The sequence below is a fragment of the Egretta garzetta genome, unplaced genomic scaffold (genome assembly GCF_000687185.1).
Source record: "Egretta garzetta isolate BGI_Z169 unplaced genomic scaffold, ASM68718v1 scaffold33, whole genome shotgun sequence".
NCBI classification, from domain to species: Eukaryota; Metazoa; Chordata; class Aves; order Pelecaniformes; family Ardeidae; genus Egretta; species Egretta garzetta.
Genome location: NW_009259250.1, coordinates 388702 through 405732, shown reverse-complemented (window position 1 = coordinate 405732; position 17031 = coordinate 388702). Strand labels below are relative to the sequence as shown.

At 39.2% G+C, this 17031-nt stretch overlaps 1 protein-coding gene across 2 annotated transcripts; it reads right to left on the bottom strand.

Annotated features, from left to right (window-relative positions):
* Positions 1 to 6: 6 nt before the first annotated feature.
* On the bottom strand, positions 7 to 16832 carry HBP1 (HMG-box transcription factor 1). Of its 2 annotated transcripts, none has more exons than XM_009636061.2 (11): positions 16770 to 16832; positions 13374 to 13566; positions 12138 to 12372; positions 11099 to 11231; positions 10237 to 10348; positions 9991 to 10103; positions 9497 to 9653; positions 8825 to 8969; positions 6087 to 6416; positions 2098 to 2239; positions 7 to 517 (listed from the first exon to the last, which is right to left on the bottom strand). In XM_009636061.2, the coding sequence occupies exons 2-11, from the start codon at positions 13540 to 13542 to the stop codon at positions 500 to 502; spliced, it is 1554 nt and encodes a 517-aa protein (XP_009634356.1). In that variant the 5' UTR covers positions 13543 to 13566; positions 16770 to 16832; the 3' UTR covers positions 7 to 499. The 2 variants fall into 2 exon arrangements, with proteins under 2 accessions (XP_009634356.1, XP_035747553.1); XM_035891660.1 differs by lacking the exon at positions 16770 to 16832 and adding an exon at positions 16719 to 16739.
* Positions 16833 to 17031: the final 199 nt, after the last annotated feature.

Below are 17031 nucleotides of genomic sequence, written 5' to 3'. Positions count from 1 at the left end.
GGCAGCCAGAGGCTGGTAATACATTTTGCCGTATCAGAAAGTCCCAGGTCCCAGAATTGCAATTAATAATATGGTTGTGCAATACATATTAATCAGCTATAAGAATCAATGTATATAAACAGCTGTTACATATTTTAAAATTCCCCTTTTTGTACATTTTCTTTTAAAAATAAACATTTATACACTCCTCCTTCGCCTCTTTCTAAAGTACTTTAGCACCACAGGATATCCATTTTCAAGCCTATATTACCTGATACATAGATGAAGTTTGGAAGAAAAAAATAAGGCAATTTGGTTTAAAATGTTGATAGTTTTAGCTTACTTAATGTTCTATTGTAAAAAGCAAATCTGCACTCATATTAGATCATTTCCGACTTGACGGTGCCAGTATTTTATGGTCACACAAAGTCACAACAAATAGTAAGACCTTGATCTTGCATTTTCTTGCCTTCAAGCGACAGCCAATTTGTAAATACAGAGTTAGCAGGAAAATTCTGGCTTAATGCTGTTGTGAGCCCTGAGAAGAAAGAAGAGAGAAGTAGGTTAGTGGCTACCAAGCAAAGGGGAAGTAGACATTATCTTAAATCTAGCAAACACTTGTTTTGAAAGCCGCAAGTACTGGTAATCGTTGGTCAGTTCTGCAGAAAAAACCAGAAGGCTGAGACAGGTGATTTTATCCCCTGATCACCAGAAGACCATTGAGGCTTCCTTGTCACAGCCTGGAGTCCACCATCATTGCTTGATAAGGTAACCAAGCTGCAAACAGAATTCTTAGTTCACTGAAATAAAATAATTAAAAAAGGTATTTCCTGCTGTAACTCTGAGGTAACAGGTTCTACGGATACTGTTATCTTGGCCTGAAGACCCTAAGGACGAGGAAAATCCCACTACAAGGTAGGGTAAGAAAGCCAACCCACTGCTACTCCTCCCAGTTACACACAAACACCCCCCCTGAGTTCCGTGAAGCTCAGAAGTGCACGTGTGAAGTGACCTTGATCTCACCATCCAGTGCAAAAGCAGAATAAATAAATAGTAGTATTTTAACTAAACCTGCAAGGAAATCTTAACAGAAGCTGTCACTGTTGATTAAAATAGAATACAGTGAACAGTGAAACAGTTTGTTCCTAGCAGCTGGGATTTAATGAAGCCTTCTGCAACAACGGACGGAAAACTCAGCACCAAGTACGCCCAGCAATAAGAAGCAACTTAGTGTTGGAGCGTTTCTGATTCGGTCTTAAGGCAACACATGCATACGCCCTTGAGAAAGTAGCCTCCTTTACACAGGAAAGGGTAAATTAAGGATGAAATCTTCAACCTGTAGAGTCCACACCACACTCTGCTCCTACCCAGGCACAAAATGGCTGATGAAAGGACCTGTTACTCTGTGCACCTTGGTGGATCCTTCCTGCCAACTGACTCTTCTAGCTGAACGTGCAGGTTGGCATAGTCTCCTTTTTTCTATGTTCTTTTTGTACAACGTATGGGCTTGAAAGCCCTTATCTTGCCTACTACATCCACCACCTACTAATACACTGCTGCAGACTCTTCAAATTTTTCCACAAAGTGGAAAACAATTTACTTCCCTACAGAAGAAGTGTTATCTATTGTATTTATTTTACAGTGAAGAGTAATAAATGAAAGGGATTAATAGAAAAACATTAATTTGCTCCCTCAATAACTTCACGTATGCTGATACAAAAGAAGAAGAAAAAGGAGCCTGACTGAATCACAAGAGAGGGATTTTGTGAAACTAGGTGGTTTTGAGGGGAACTGGACGGATACACTTCAGGTACAACCTTATAAACTCAGTTACTTGAAACCAAAGGTCACGTGCCCTTCCTCTCTGTTTCATAAGCACACTCGCTTTCAGCCCAACAGAGTTCAGGGACCTCTCATAAACATTCAGAGCCAGACCCTCTCCTGATCTGTCTCCTGCCAACTGTCCAAAAGCCGGTTACACAACACAGGGGAGTAAAATGAAGGTTTGGGCTACCAGGAACGAAGACAACAGCAGAGTTTGTCCTGAGCAAAACCCACTGTAGCTACCGCATGAATAGATTTAACTGCATAATGAAGACGACTGCTTCATAAACATACAGAATTTGTTCGTTTTCGTTTCCAACAGTCAGGATTTAAACGTTTCTGTTCTTCCGCCAAGGCCTTGGCTTCTAGTGTGTACATGCGTCTTTCTTCATTTTTCATTTTCTTCCACCTGTCACCGAGTATCACACTTATGGCTCTGTAAGATAAATGTTTACAGTATGGTCAGGACAGGCTGTTATAAGAAATACCCTTTTTTTCCTTTTTATCTCAGCACTTTGAAGAAGACAAAAGTTAAACATGGAAATAATACACACAGAATAAATCGATTGTATCTTTAAAAAAATTTTTTAAATCATTTTCCTGGTTATCTTCTCGTACTTCTTTTAACAGCTAAACAGCTGAGACTTCTGCGTTAGCTGAGCATGGGTCAATGCACATGCTAACATGTCAAAAGGCCTACGTTTGAATACACAGCAACTCGCACAAACCGGCAAAATAGGGATGTTAAAAAACCCACCACCAAATGGTAACTCACATTTGGTTTGCTCTGCTTCCGTACAAGCAGATCATGACAGATTTGCTGAAAATATGTTCTCTAATATTTAGGGCAATGATCTGAATATGACCTCAACCAAACAAGTGTTTGATTAACTGCAACCCCCCATGTCTATTTAATAGATGTGTGTAGCTGCCTCCACTTTAATCCATACTGGGTGGAACATACTGGGAAGTTCCCATCCTTTGCAAAAGGAACCATTTGTTCCGACACATCTATCATCATTTCCAGAGCTGAATGAATTACTTTCCTACTCCTTATAAACTTGACGTCTTCTGGACAATATTTCCCCATATGAGCACGCCATATTGCTTAACTGCACTCCCAAATGTTGGCTCAATAACCCACTGAAGCTTTAAGTCCATCCTTTGGCTGGATGAAAATCTCCAAACAGCAGCTCTTTTGTCAATGACAATTACTCAGCTCCTGAGCGGGTATGCTTTGGCCTCAGATTACAGTGATGAAAGTTCTACAACCAGCTTCAAGAAAAAGGTGCATGAATCTACTTTGTTTTATCATATCAAAAACTTCCTTGCTGGCAGCAAAGCTATTTGTAGACTTTCTAACAGCATCAAGAAGAGCAGAGCGTCATCGACCATCTCCACAGCATTTCACATACAGCGATTCCGAAGGCTTTTCTGCACCACACCAAGAAAAGGGATTTTAATCCTGCAAGAGCGTGCAGTACCATTCGGGCTCCTGCGAGCTGCAAAGCCCTCGGTGAGCACAACAAGAACTCCACGGGGGCTGGGGTTAAGCCTGTGCTGTCACACGCTCTGCTCTGGCTGACTCCTTAGAGCAAACTCCTCAAGTTGCAACCAGATCCCATCAACATCAAAGACATTCGCACAGCCTGCCCCTTTGGCAATGGAATTTCTGGTTTTCTATCCAAATTAGGAACCAGTACCTTTGGTGTGTCATCAGAAGGAAACACCCTCCAGTTTAATTAGGGCATTTTTCATGTTTTGGCAGTACCCACAGGCAAATCAACAGCATCAGAAACCTATCTGATTTTGGTCACCAGTTTGTACTGGGCCACTCACACCTCCAGGAAAGAACACAGTGACCCAGAGAGAGCAGGTTTGCTGAAAAAGCCATTGCATTTCCAAATAAAAAATGCACTATGAAATCTTTGTATTTCAAATGCAAAAATATGTATTTTATACCTCCAGTGAAAAAACTGCACTGAGGCACTGAAAGTGAGTAAAGATCTGTACGTTTCAAAAAGCTTGAAAAATCTAATGCAGAGACAAAAGCTCCATTTCTCCAAGGAAATAGTTCTATGACCGAACCACCAAGACTGAAAAAAAGATGTGTAGAGACAAATTTCCTGGCATAACAGGCACCCAATTCCCCTGAGCAGAAGCAAGTAAGAAAGGACTGACCCTACTGCATCACTGCCTTAGGCGCCCTTCACCTCGTCAGAACTCTGCAGCGCTCTGTACGCTGCATTTGTCCTCTTAAAATGCTGGTAAAGGCACCTGACAACATTTTAGCACTAGACTAATATGCAGGATGCAATCCCTTATACTGCAGTTAATTCAAAAGAAATTGTCAAGCAGTAGTTAAGAATGCCTAAAGTTTACTCAGTAATTACGTTCAGCATGAACAAATGCTGTTAATAGTTTAGGTTACTTTCTTTATCTTTAGATGACCCAAATTATTTCTGAACATGTAATCAAGTCCCACTATGCTTACAGCAAGAATATCTAGAAAAGAAACAAGTGCTACTCTAACACCAGTGTCTCAAGTACGGCCTTAGGGTCCACTGTATTTTCAAGTATCATGTGAATGTTGACTTGTGTTTTCAACGTTTACAGCTCCCTATCTTGTTGACATGGCTTGAGCTACTTTGACTCAGAACAAACCATTTAACTCCACATACCTCAAGTTCTGTCCTTTCTTACGTGCCTAAGAAAAATAAAGTGACTGTAGCAGACACAAGAACTCTGGTGTACAGAAACGGGTACTACATGCAACCAACCGTTATGATCTACTCAGTAATCTGAAAACAACACATACTTATATTTGAAAAGCACAAGAGTTGCCTCTGAACAGCTAAATTACTAAATGCCCCAGAAACACTTAATCAACGGTAGCTGAATGCCTAGAAAATCAATTATCACTAACTCCTATGATTTCTTCCATACTCTATTTTATGGGTGTCAAGTAACTGCATCCAAATGTGCTGCCTTCCAAATGGGACAGTGCATCCCACACTGAAGCTTACTTATAACTCTGTCATCACTTTCCTTCAAGGTAAACCTGCTCACTGAAATACTCAACTTATTTTCACATCCATCCAGCTGCAGCTCCAGTTCACTGCATCCATTTGAGATCAGGATTTTAAATTAAATGCATTACCATCATAAACTTTCCCAGCTGACGTTCTGTTCGATTTCTCATTGACAGCTGCAATGAATTTGAAGGCAGCAGATCTGCTTCACTGAAATTGCTATAAACATTGCAGAACATCATTGCTGGGACACAAAAGTCTGGCTGGGTTTTAAGGATGGGTTATTTGAACGGTATGATTCCATTTCTCAACACCAGTTACAGCCTCCTTACTAGAACATTATAGAACAGCCAAAACCCTCTCACAGCTCTGTCACCTTTAGTTTTTACCAGACTTAGTACTAGAGTTTATGTGACAATGCAATTTTTTACAGTAACAGTTTCCATTATGTTATTTATATACTTAAAAAATCTTGATTATAAGATCAGTGCAATTCATGTGTTTTAGCTTGTATTTACATATGCAGAGTTAGCACAAAATATTAAGGTTATTTAAAACATAAAAATGGACATCTTTTAAAAAAAAAGTTTAGACATGAACATGCGTACAGATAAAAACAAAAGAACAAACCAACAAAGAACCCTCCCTCAAGCACATGGTCATACGACCCTTCCTGCAAGTTTCAGCAGATTGTTGAATGCCTTTAGGACAAGCAAAATTTGGCAGCATACTGTTTGGATTAAAGGTATCTTTCAGGTATCTTAATAATCAGTGCTCTATTATTCGACATGATCCACAGACTGAGAATAAATGATAGTAACTTCACTGAACAATTTGCAACATTATGTCGAGACTTAATTACAAGAACCAGAAATTCCCTTTTTCCATTGCAACACACAAGCAGAGAGCCTGGTACCTTTTTCCTATGAACATTTCTCGTCAGTGTAAACAAAGACTGTTGTGTATTTGTGACTCTGCCAGTGCGCATATAGACGTATGTCAGTCGCTTCACCCAAATGCTTTCTCAGCATGTAAGTTTGCCAAAAATGGCTTGTGTCAAATTTACTGAGTACTGTAAATATTTGAAGTCCACCCATAAATTAAACTTTTTGTCTGCACTTTTCAAAACTTGTTCTTAAAACAATATACACACACACTTTATTTTAAATGCAAAATTTAGTCCACTTGAAAGTGGGACACATATTCTGCTAGCTCACCAGTAATAACAAAACTACAATTTTATATCATTACCTGTTGTCTTTCCCTGGATACATCTGAGTATACTCAACTCTGTATTTTTTGGCAAAAAGCATGAAGGCATTCATTGGTCTTTTGCACTTGTTTGGAGAAGTGGCGCTCACAGTACTTGCAGTCCCTGAGCTGTGGCTTTTGCCAGCTTTGCTGTACAAAGAACTGGAGGAAAGATGTGATGGTGCAGTAGACGTACAGTTTTTACTACTGCATTCTGATCTCTCAGCGTCTTGATTGTTTGATCCTCCACAAGACAGAGAAGCGCGACGCTGGCGAGCCATGCTGCTTAGCACATAAACTGCAGAGGAATCCATTGGTGTGAAATCGTAACTACAAGAAAAAGACATATCATGAAGTGATCAAGTAATTTTCATGTAAAATCCCTAAACAGCTGTTCACTCTTCATCTGTACTACACTTCTAGTATTCTGGTCTCTTGTGCGATATAATGATTTCTGCTTGATGCAGATTTCAGTGTGGGGAAGGGAAAAAAAAACCTAACTACTTTGGCAGATGATTAATAGTTTTTTCCAATGCGATGGTGGGCTGCAACTTTGCAAGATCTGCTGTGTACTATCAACTCCCCAGCTGTATATCAATTAATTATACACTATCTTCAAATTTCATCCTCTTTTAAAATAACCTTCTTTCTTTCTGCTCCTGTCCTTACCATAAATCAAATCTAGTCAGTGAGTGATAGGTACTGAAAGGGACAACTGACATGGGAAGAGTAAGGGTTGAGTTCACTTGCAAATATATATTAGTTACAAATACGAAACCACTATATTAAAACAAATTATATTATATACACTACTGTATAAATAACTTCTCTAGGCAGTTAAATACATATTATTTTACAGACAAACCTTCCACTGGGATTAAAAAAATTGTTTAAAGACCCATGTTACATACTATTTGATTCAAAACTAACAAACGTCTGCCCTCTAGTGACAAAAAAAGCGAGTTTCCTCGACATTTCAAGGTACTTCAACAGGTTAGATGAGTTTTTTCCATACAATTGAGACCTCCAAATACTACACAGTGGTTTAGTTTTTTGTTGACCAACAACTACAATTAACCTCTAACCACTACAGAAGTTTAATTCCACAGACTATTTGTTATCATTTCCAGGTGTCTGCAGATCAGTCTGGCAACCACAGGCTATGCGGGGAAGACACACTTGTAAATGTGCCACTCGATCATAAATCTAAGCCACTAAGTTACCACCACAAAAATAAACACAAAATCTATGTAACTTCAAGGCTCTGCTCACCCACTGCTCAACGTGGCTATAGTTGCATAATTTGGCAAAAATAAGGGCTTTGAAGAGCTTTTTTCTGAACACAAAGTAGAAACTAGCACAGAAATGGTGCAAGTGGTAATTCAGTCCCCATCTGCAAAGGCAGCTCCCTTCTGTGGGGCAGAACCAAAAGCAAGGGTGGAGCCTGAGGGGTTGCCTCCAAAATCCCTTAGAAAAGTAAAAAGCAACAAAGGGATAATGCCGGCAACCTTGTGGCCAAGTTCACAAGATAGTGAGAAAGGACCTCTCTGTTCTACAAACAGTCCGGCACCCTTCTCATTCCTTATCTCCTTCCCATAACACAGCAACAGGATTTTGTTTTTTAATTCTTCTGCCCTGTTAACCACTGCTGCTGCTGCACGCTCCTTTCTCAGTGACTCACTCCCTTCTGCCCAGAGAGACAAGGAATTTGAAATGTCCAGGTGGTATTCAGATGGGCTGCAGGATGAATAAGGAGCCATAAGTCCCATTTCTTCAGTGAGATATAAATATAATGATTCTAACAGCTCTCTACACAAGCAGTTCAGAATAGGAGTTAATAATAAGAAAAAAACCCAGACAGCAAATGCGTAAAGACAAGCAATTTGAACTCACTCTCTATGCCAGACTGAAATCATACAGGAGCTCCTAAGGCTTGAACTACAAACACCATTTTGAATTCATTGTTTCTAGTGTAAAAAAAAAAAACCAACAAGCAACTAGACTAAAAAAGGATGCTAAAAAGAAAAGCTAACATCATAGGAGACGATGGATTCTAATAAACCTAGAAATCTCAAAATAGTATGGAAAGATCTTTATAAGTAATACTATTTCCTTACAATCTTAAGAATAATTCATGTTAGACAGGACCTCTGAATGTTATCTGGTTGAATCCCTTGCCTCAAGCAAGACAAACCTCAAAGTTAATCAAACTTTGAAGTCAGGTGATTTTGATATATTAGAAAAGAATCACAAAAAGCAGAATATAAAAAAATAGTAGGAACCAATTATGAAAGTACTGGATTCTAAAGCCATAGCACATGCATTTATTACTAAGAAACTACTCAGATAATTCAGATACATAGCTGCATACGAAGCACAAGTTAATAGCTGGCAGACATACTATTGCAGGAAAACTGTACTAGGTTTTTCAAACAAAACCCACTTTACCTGAAGTATTTATACAGCTAATACATGTATTTTTACTGCTTTATCTAATCTGGCTTAAACTATCATAAAAAGGGGCTGAAAAGTTATTTCACTCCAAGGTATTACTTTGCAGTTTAGCAGAGCACATAATTACACAGCTTTCCTAGCATTCAGTCTTTATTTTGCCCTCTCATCTTGTATTACCAAAAGTACTCTCTCTTTGCTCTACATAATGCTTCAAATTCTTGTAGACTTAAGGTGCCTACTCATTAAATACAAGAACCACTGAGGCCACTTTATCCAAAAATTACCTTTTAAATGTATCAAAAACACCTGAATCATCAAAGTTAATGGCATCAGGGTGTCCAGGAGGTAGACACAGATCTCCAAGATGCATTTCACAGCATGGAATGCCATGCTGTACCACAGTCAAGCTTGGATAAAAAGATGACCAACCTGAAGTGGTAAAGAGTTAAATTAGACAAACGGCCAGACAATCTCTCTAGTTCTTAATTGGAGCAATCCTATACCTCTAAATGATACCATTTTATAAAAATGTTCTGATGTAGTTTCTTTCACCCAAAAGAAAAATCAGAAACACTTACTCAGGGAATTCTTACTGCAAATAGTTTATCTCAAGTAAAGTCTCATTCTAGCAAAAAAAGTAATCAAATCCTGGAAACTTTTATCATCAGAAGTTCCATGCTTAGCAGCTTTCCTTTCTCCCCCCAGTTTTTCTGCTTTCCTGAGCTCCATTTATATACTTGATCAAATCTTTCCTTAAGAGATACACAGTATTTCTGTAGCTTTATAGCTTTACAATTTTGTTTGTTCAAATTTTGGATTTCTTTACAAAGATAGTAATTTGATTCTACAACACTGCTTTTGCAATTTCTTGAGCAACATGGGGCACCAATAAAATCTGCAACCACTTTCTAAGAGTATTTTAATATACAACCAAGTATACCTGCAGTATTTCATACCTTTATTTTTAACATAAAAAGGATGGTCGAGTCTGCATTCTACTGTAAGCAAGCCATCTTCCACTGTGCCAGGATCAAAAGTCAGCTTCAGCACTGACTCACCAAAGGAAATGCTTTCTTCATGAGAAATCAACTTCAAACCATCAGAACCATAGCCCTGTAAACATAGATACAGTTCAAATTTTTTCCAAGAAAAGCATATACCTCTGTATATAGGTGTATATTCATCATCTTACACATTATATCAAATAATACCAACATTACAAGTGCTCTCACTAGAAATTAATAAAGACAATGTAAGATTCAAGAGATGCCTAAATGAATTCAGTTCAGTTGCTTTATAGCAAGATACTCAAATAGAACAGTGATCAGCTCTACACAAGTTTAATATAAATCTGTCTTCCTGAGATAGTAGTTAAAGGCACAGGGATAACACAAAAACCTAAGTATTTGCTAACAGGTACTGAAATGAACTTGTTAGAACTAACAGCTACCTTGTAAGGGCTCACTGGGGGATTTTCCTCTTTTCCACAGCTTTCAGATCTTGCAAAATCTTCAACATCCTGCCATTCTTTATTGCGCCCTTTATGAAAGCACAAACGAGAGCCTAACAGATATTTTCAAGAAAAAAAAAAGAAAAAAACATTAGTGTTATGTAAAAACAGCTGTGTTACAGAACCAACAAAACCAGACAAGACAAGACAAAACAAATACTTACTCCATGATACATGTTATTTTACCTTTTAGAAAACAATGCCAAACAGTTGAGGGCCAGGAATGGCACCATCCTAAATCATCATCATCTGAAAGTGATGACATGCAGAAAATGCCAGACTCTGATTCACTATTCGCCTATTAAAAAAAGCAAAATGGTGTTTGTATTTTACTGCACAAGATTTTAGGGCTGCTCAGATATGCCTTTAGACACATTCTCTAATTTGCATCTGTGTCATCACTTTGCCTTAAATACTAGTAACAATGTAACATGAGGACAAAGAATGCAGTAGATGTGAATGAAGTATTTTCATCTCCTTCTCTTGAAATGTGCCATCCTGAAATTTTTGGGTTTCATTCTCTTGCGATTCGCTTCACACCTATGGATTATCTCATGCGTTTTACAGTTATCATTCCTTGGTCATCCACAGAACCACTCAAAGCACATGTTACTCTACAGTCAAATTACTGGAAAGCTGCAAGGCCAAGCCAACTCTAGATAAATCACTGGAAAAAACTCCATGTCTTTAACAGACAAGTTTCAGACACAAATCAATACACAGAAAAGGGAAAAGCAAGACTGACAGGTTTTATGCATCTAGAAGGAGATGACTCCATATTTCCTTTTCAAGACAGCAAACACAAATTTTTTAAACCTTGCTATAGATGGAAATACAAGAGAAGCAGAGCTTTGTTAGAATGCGGACTCTATGATGTAGTACTACAAGCCTACTGTGCTTGGTAAAAAGTATCAGAAATTCCAGATTAAATAGAAATGGTATTAGAACTAAACAGATGATTTTTTTTAAACTAGTTTCTCTTTTCAAAAAGCTTAATCCATTACGCATGCATCTTTATTTATTTTAGAAAGGTTTCAGAACAACTCACCCTTTCATGTCTGACTGGTGTTTCATCCAAATCATTCTTGGAGAAGTTAGGATCATTCTTTGAGGATCCTGGTGGAGGACGTGCATAGGAATGTAAACTTTTGCTTGTAGCTATTATGTGAACAGGAGATGATCTACAATACAAAAATGTACTTTAAAATTTCTGATTAAGACAACACAAGACTTAGCTGTCATTACTCTAAAATGCTTTTATTGAACAAATATTTCTTTGCATAAGATGAATACCAAATAAGCTTCCCACACAGTAATACTCAAATAGGATGATTAAAGGGTGCAAGCTCAGGCAAAGGGAGCGTTTAGCATAACTCCTGCATAGCTTCTATATATCACCCAAATGACAGTACTACCTCCACATCAGCATTTCCTTGTCACAATGCTGAAGTTTTTACAAATATCTTGAAGTAAATATCTCATTCTTAGAGTACATAAAGACATCTGCTCTGTCCTAATGATTAAATCCCAAGTGCATTACTGTTAACAGTACTGCATTTAATCTTCTTATTATAAACCTACAACCACAGCCATACAATACAAAGTGAAGCCCAGAAATTTCTAAGATCCCACACTGCTTTTCACAGCCTTATGGAATTTACAGATCACAAAGCTGAATCGGTATCAATACAAAATACATTGCATTAGCTTTCCAATTAGCTCTTTAAAAAAAAAAAAATCTGAAGTCAGTGCACTAGTAACTATTAAGAATTTAACATAACAAATTCATCTTAATTTTTCATCTGCTGCTTCACATGAGGTAAATGCCCCTAATTCCTGAGCCTTCTGTGGTTAGGCAATGTCCTTATACCACCCTACGTCATTCATGGCTGGCAATTAAGCAGCTTTTGCATCAGGCTCTGAAATGAGTCCTATGCAATCTTCCGCAGAATAAAGTTACTATACAGAAAGATCAAAAATAGGGCTCCAGTTGAGAGTAGTCAGAGGGTGTGAAGAGTGAAGGAAATGTTTCTGGAGACATAGTATTACAAATCTTACAAGTTCAAAATTGAAATGAATGTCAGTACCTGTTATAAAAAGAGCACTGCATCAAAGGACTCTGAGGACTCGTGGCTATATTTGCTAATTCCGTCAACCAGTTCACCCCATTCTCACAAGAATAAGCACTTTCTGAATCACTGTTTGAGGTATGTTGGTTCCATGAAGGCCTTGAACATTCCTGATGTGAAACATCAGCACCAAGCTGAAAAAGTGCAGGTGGGGTAGAATCCGTCTGCACAGCCTGTAGTTCAGGAAGATCATCTACAAACAAATGCACAAATTACCGTAATTATACCCATTGATACATTCTAGTCAACACCAAATCTTACAATAAAAATCAAAAAGGAACCAGAAAAAACTAATTTTATTTTCTCATATCATAATTACCAACATTTCACAAACCCTATTCATAATACTGACAAAATGGCCAGAGAAACAATCACATCTCTAGTCTATTATACATTCATACAAGCAATTTAAGAAAAACATTAAGTAACTAAATAAAAATGTAGTTCTGGTTTTAAAGTTTTTACTAGTTTACATAGACCTGTACTGCATAATTATGCAAAAGTAGCAACATGCTTCACTAAAATACTGAAATATTCAACAAAAGGCAAGTAAATTAATCTGCCCTAGCAGGTGTGACACAAAGCTGGGTGTACAGCCTCGTAGGGGTGAATTCCTATCAATAATCTACACGTTTCACGTGCTATATAGAATAGCAGAAGAGCGCCCAGCTTGTTAACGGAAGTCTGTTACATGCTGTCATGTAACTATCGTTAATCACTCCATGACTTCAATTAAATGTGTTAGTATTTCATTGATTGTATCAGCAGTTTCCAACGTACATGCTATTTTTCTCTAATATATAAGAATGGAAGTTAAATATTCCTCTAGTGCAGAATTTCTATTTGCTGCTGATCTAAAGCTGCACAATTTCCCTTTAGGAGGAGCTCTTCAGCTTTCTGTTTGTTATTCTTGTGCCAAAAAAAGCTCTTTGGAGATTAGGAGCAGAAATTTGTAGCCCTGAGTTCAAGAACACATTTAAGTCAACAGGCCAGTGTGTCAGAACTGGTAACAGGCTAAAGGGAAAAGTGACTGCAAAGTAAGACCTTCAGACGTCCCATTTCACTGTCATATTTCTCGCCCTACTCAAGTTAAAAAACAGTAATCCCATTCAGTCAGCTTCCAGTAATTTCACTGTAAGAAAACTACAACAAACTTCAGAGTTTGGCTTCTTCTGAAAAAGTCATGTTATTTACCAAGTTCCATGTGTTCATCACACGAAGCGTATCCAGGAGAAGAGGGCAGATTCTCATTACACTTCAGCAACTCCAGCGACTCATTCATCCCTGAAGTTCTCTTGTCCACTACCAGAAGGAGTTTCTGAACTGCATTAGGCATTTGATTTGTCTTCACTTCCCACACCATGTTAGGATGCTCCAAAGTATCTGACTTTAAAGAGACAGAGGTTAAAAATCTGCATACACAAACTGTTTTAAGTTGCACCTGACAGACTACTTCATTACCAGAACCCTAAATCCTCCATAATCTGTTGAGAGTCACAGCATAATTTAGCTTGAAAGGAACCTCTGCAGGTGATCTGGTACAATCCCTCCAGAAAGCAGAGCCAACTTGAAGTCAGATGAGGCTGCTTGGGGCCCAGGCCACTTTTCAGGCATCCTGAAGGATGAAGATTGCCTGATGCTTCTCAGGAATCTGTTTCAGTGAGCACTCTTGCTGTAAAGAAGTTGTTCCTTACGCATGGTTTGAACTTCCCTTGCCACAGCCTGTGCCTATTGCCTCCAAGAGTCTGGGGCCATCTCCTCAACCGCCCCTCAAGCCAACATAAACAACATTCACTTGGTACCCTGAGCCACACGTCCCATCACAGAAGGCAATCAGATGGGTCAGACAAGATTTGCCTTTGGTTAACCTGTCCTGGCTATTCCCAGTCACGTTCTTGCCTTTTAAGAGCCAGGACATGGCTGTCAGGAGGATCTGCTCCACAATCTTCCTGAAGGCTAAGGTTAGGCTGACCAGCCTCTAGTTTCCCCCACATCCTCCTCCTTTAAGCCAGGTGAAACATCTTCTTTCCTCCAGCTATTGGGAACCCTCCCATCACCAAATCCAGCGCCTTTTGGAGACCATCTTCACAATGACGCTGGCCAGCTCCCCCGGCACATCCTATGCAGTCTCACCAACCAGTGCACAGCTGGCTCACAGAACTGGCCTGCCCCTAACTTGCTCTTCTTCTGCTAGAGACAACCAATTACCTCACTCCATCAGACGCACATTGCTAGGCCCAGGGACTCAAGGAACCTGGAAACAGGCCTTGCAAATGAAGACCAAAGCAACGGTGTCACCCTCAGCCTTTTGACATTTGGTGTCACCCTCAGCCTTTTGACATTCGGTGTCCTACGCCATTTAGCATCAGGCCCACGTTTTCCCTAATCACCCTTTCACCACTGGTGTATCAGAATAAGCCTTTTTCACTGCCCTTCATATCCCTTGCTATCTCAACTCTAGGTATCACGTCAGACACATGACTCCTAACATCCTTAACCTTATTGTAAATGGAAAGAAAAGGAAGCCTCTACCAGTAGATTTCACCGCAGTCTCATTTCCCCAAATCCCAGTACTGTAACATCTATACCCAAAGAAATATTTTAAATCATCTTCAGCAGTCAGAGAACTGTGTGGTTATTCTACACAACCACTGCCTTTAAAAGCTGGAAAACAAGATCATGCTGTCTTTAGTAATTCGGTTATCTAATGTTTTTTTCAGATGATAATGAATTAAAGCTACCATAACATGGTTACCTTGTACTTTAATAAAGTGTCACTGAAAAAGTAGTCCTGAGTTCCTCACAAAAGAGCAGAAAACACAGCTTAGTAAGAAAGAAAATCTGAAAAGTCTACTACATGCATGTCCACTAAGTTATGATGAACCACATCAGAGAAATACAGACAACAGCCAAAAACAGTCTAATGTTTTCATTTGAAACAGTAAAGCTATGAGCCTGAAGTTCCCTTAGTGTAACACATAAAAAGCCATCTGACAATTATAAAACAAACACAACAAAACAGCCCAGCCTTATTTTAACAAACAGTTAAAAGGCATTGTGTGTACACAGCCAATATTAACAAAATTCCATGGTTTTACTCATTCTATGAATTTGTTTCATTCACCTTGCAGCTTGTCCTGTCAATAATATAGTTTGGACATAAATCTTTGAATTACCTACTGGCCCTACCAGAAGAGGCCTGACCTAATCAGCAATTTCTTTTTACTAGAAAATTTCTAAACTTCTCATCTCCTTATCTTTCAAATAGATGCAAAACTTAGGCAAAGTTGCATTCCAAACATAGAAAGATGTTTGACTGTACTCAAATGGCACTACTACAAAAGCCACAACAATGCAATTCTGATTTTAAGGAGGTGGAGAGGGAAGGTAAGAGAAATGAGAACATACAATCAAATAAACTATCAATGGCATGTGTATTTCACCTTTATGAAGGACCCTTAATGCAAATTATTCCTCTATCACCCATGAGGAACAGTAAAATTACAGAACACCACAAGAGCAGAAAGCTCAGCCATTGCTAAACAGAAAAATCAGACCTCAGTAGTACAGGTCAGGACCTCGATGACTATCTCCAAGTAATCAACTCTGAAAAGCCACTCCTTGTTTTTCTGGCTTGTCTACGTCCTTCCTTCCCCCTCTTCTGCCTTGTTTTCCCTCTATTTTTTCTCCTTCCTTTCCCATTTTCCTGCCAAAAAGAACAAGCTAACTTACTTTGGGAATATTACCTTCTCCTTCCTTCCTGCCAGCTGCCAAGATTTGAAAGTACCTGTCCTGCTATCCTAACACACTGAAGGTCAGAAATAAGGTACAGACACAACACACTACACTAGTCTGACAAGATACTTGTTTGAGAAATGAATCGTTCTTCCAAGTCACAAGAATTTATCTAAACCAAAGCCGCCCATGTACAAAAGCCAAAAAAATCCTCTAACAAATGAATTGAAAAGAAAAACAAAAAGAAGTGCCCAACATTACTTTTCTGGTTTTTTTATTCTACTTGATTAAAGCCTGCTTTGGACATCACGTGCTTCTCTTGTCCTCAGCCTTTCAATGTTTTGGAATGTTAAGGGGAATGGTCATTAATTAGCTTGTAAAGATTTTTTTTTTTTTTAAATTCAACCTCATGTTCAAAACTTGTTGCGACAGATGTTTTCTAGAAGTATGCTTCATAGGGCAATAGTTACTGCCATTTTCTTCAGAGGCTAAATTAATTTATTTATGAGTTTGTGCTTTAAAATAAGTCAATTTGTCACGCTAAAACAAATGGTGATGTTAACAAAGAGCTTATTAATTAACCCGTGTCTATTTTTGAGGAACTAAAATAAATTTGGGACAAAAGTAAATAAAGACCGTGGCTGAGAAGGGGTCCAGCAGGAACCGGGCAGCATCCACCCAAACCGCACAGTGCAGGAGTGCCTGGGTGGGAGTGCTGCCCGTGGTTTTCCTCCCGGTATTTGCCTGTCTTCCCCCAACCTACCGCCGAAGTCTCAAGCAAGGTCTACGCCTGCAGCCACTCACCGGACGGAGTTTAATACGGAGAACAGCTTCTCCAAGCAAAACACAACCTACTGGCAAGACTGGATCTATACCAGGGGCTTTTACTGGCACGGCTGCTTTGGTGAAGGATCCTCGCTCCCCATCCCCGGCTGGCGCAGCTGTGCCAGAAGAACGCAGCAGAGGCACAGCCTCAGAGGAGCACGGAACATGATTCACGATGTTTTTGCAAGGACGGCCTTTTACCACGACACAGGCCGAACCCTCGCTACTACCCAACTCCGCCGGCCGCGCGTCCCGCCCCGGAGGGCGGCCGGGGGGGGGGTCTCCCCCCCCC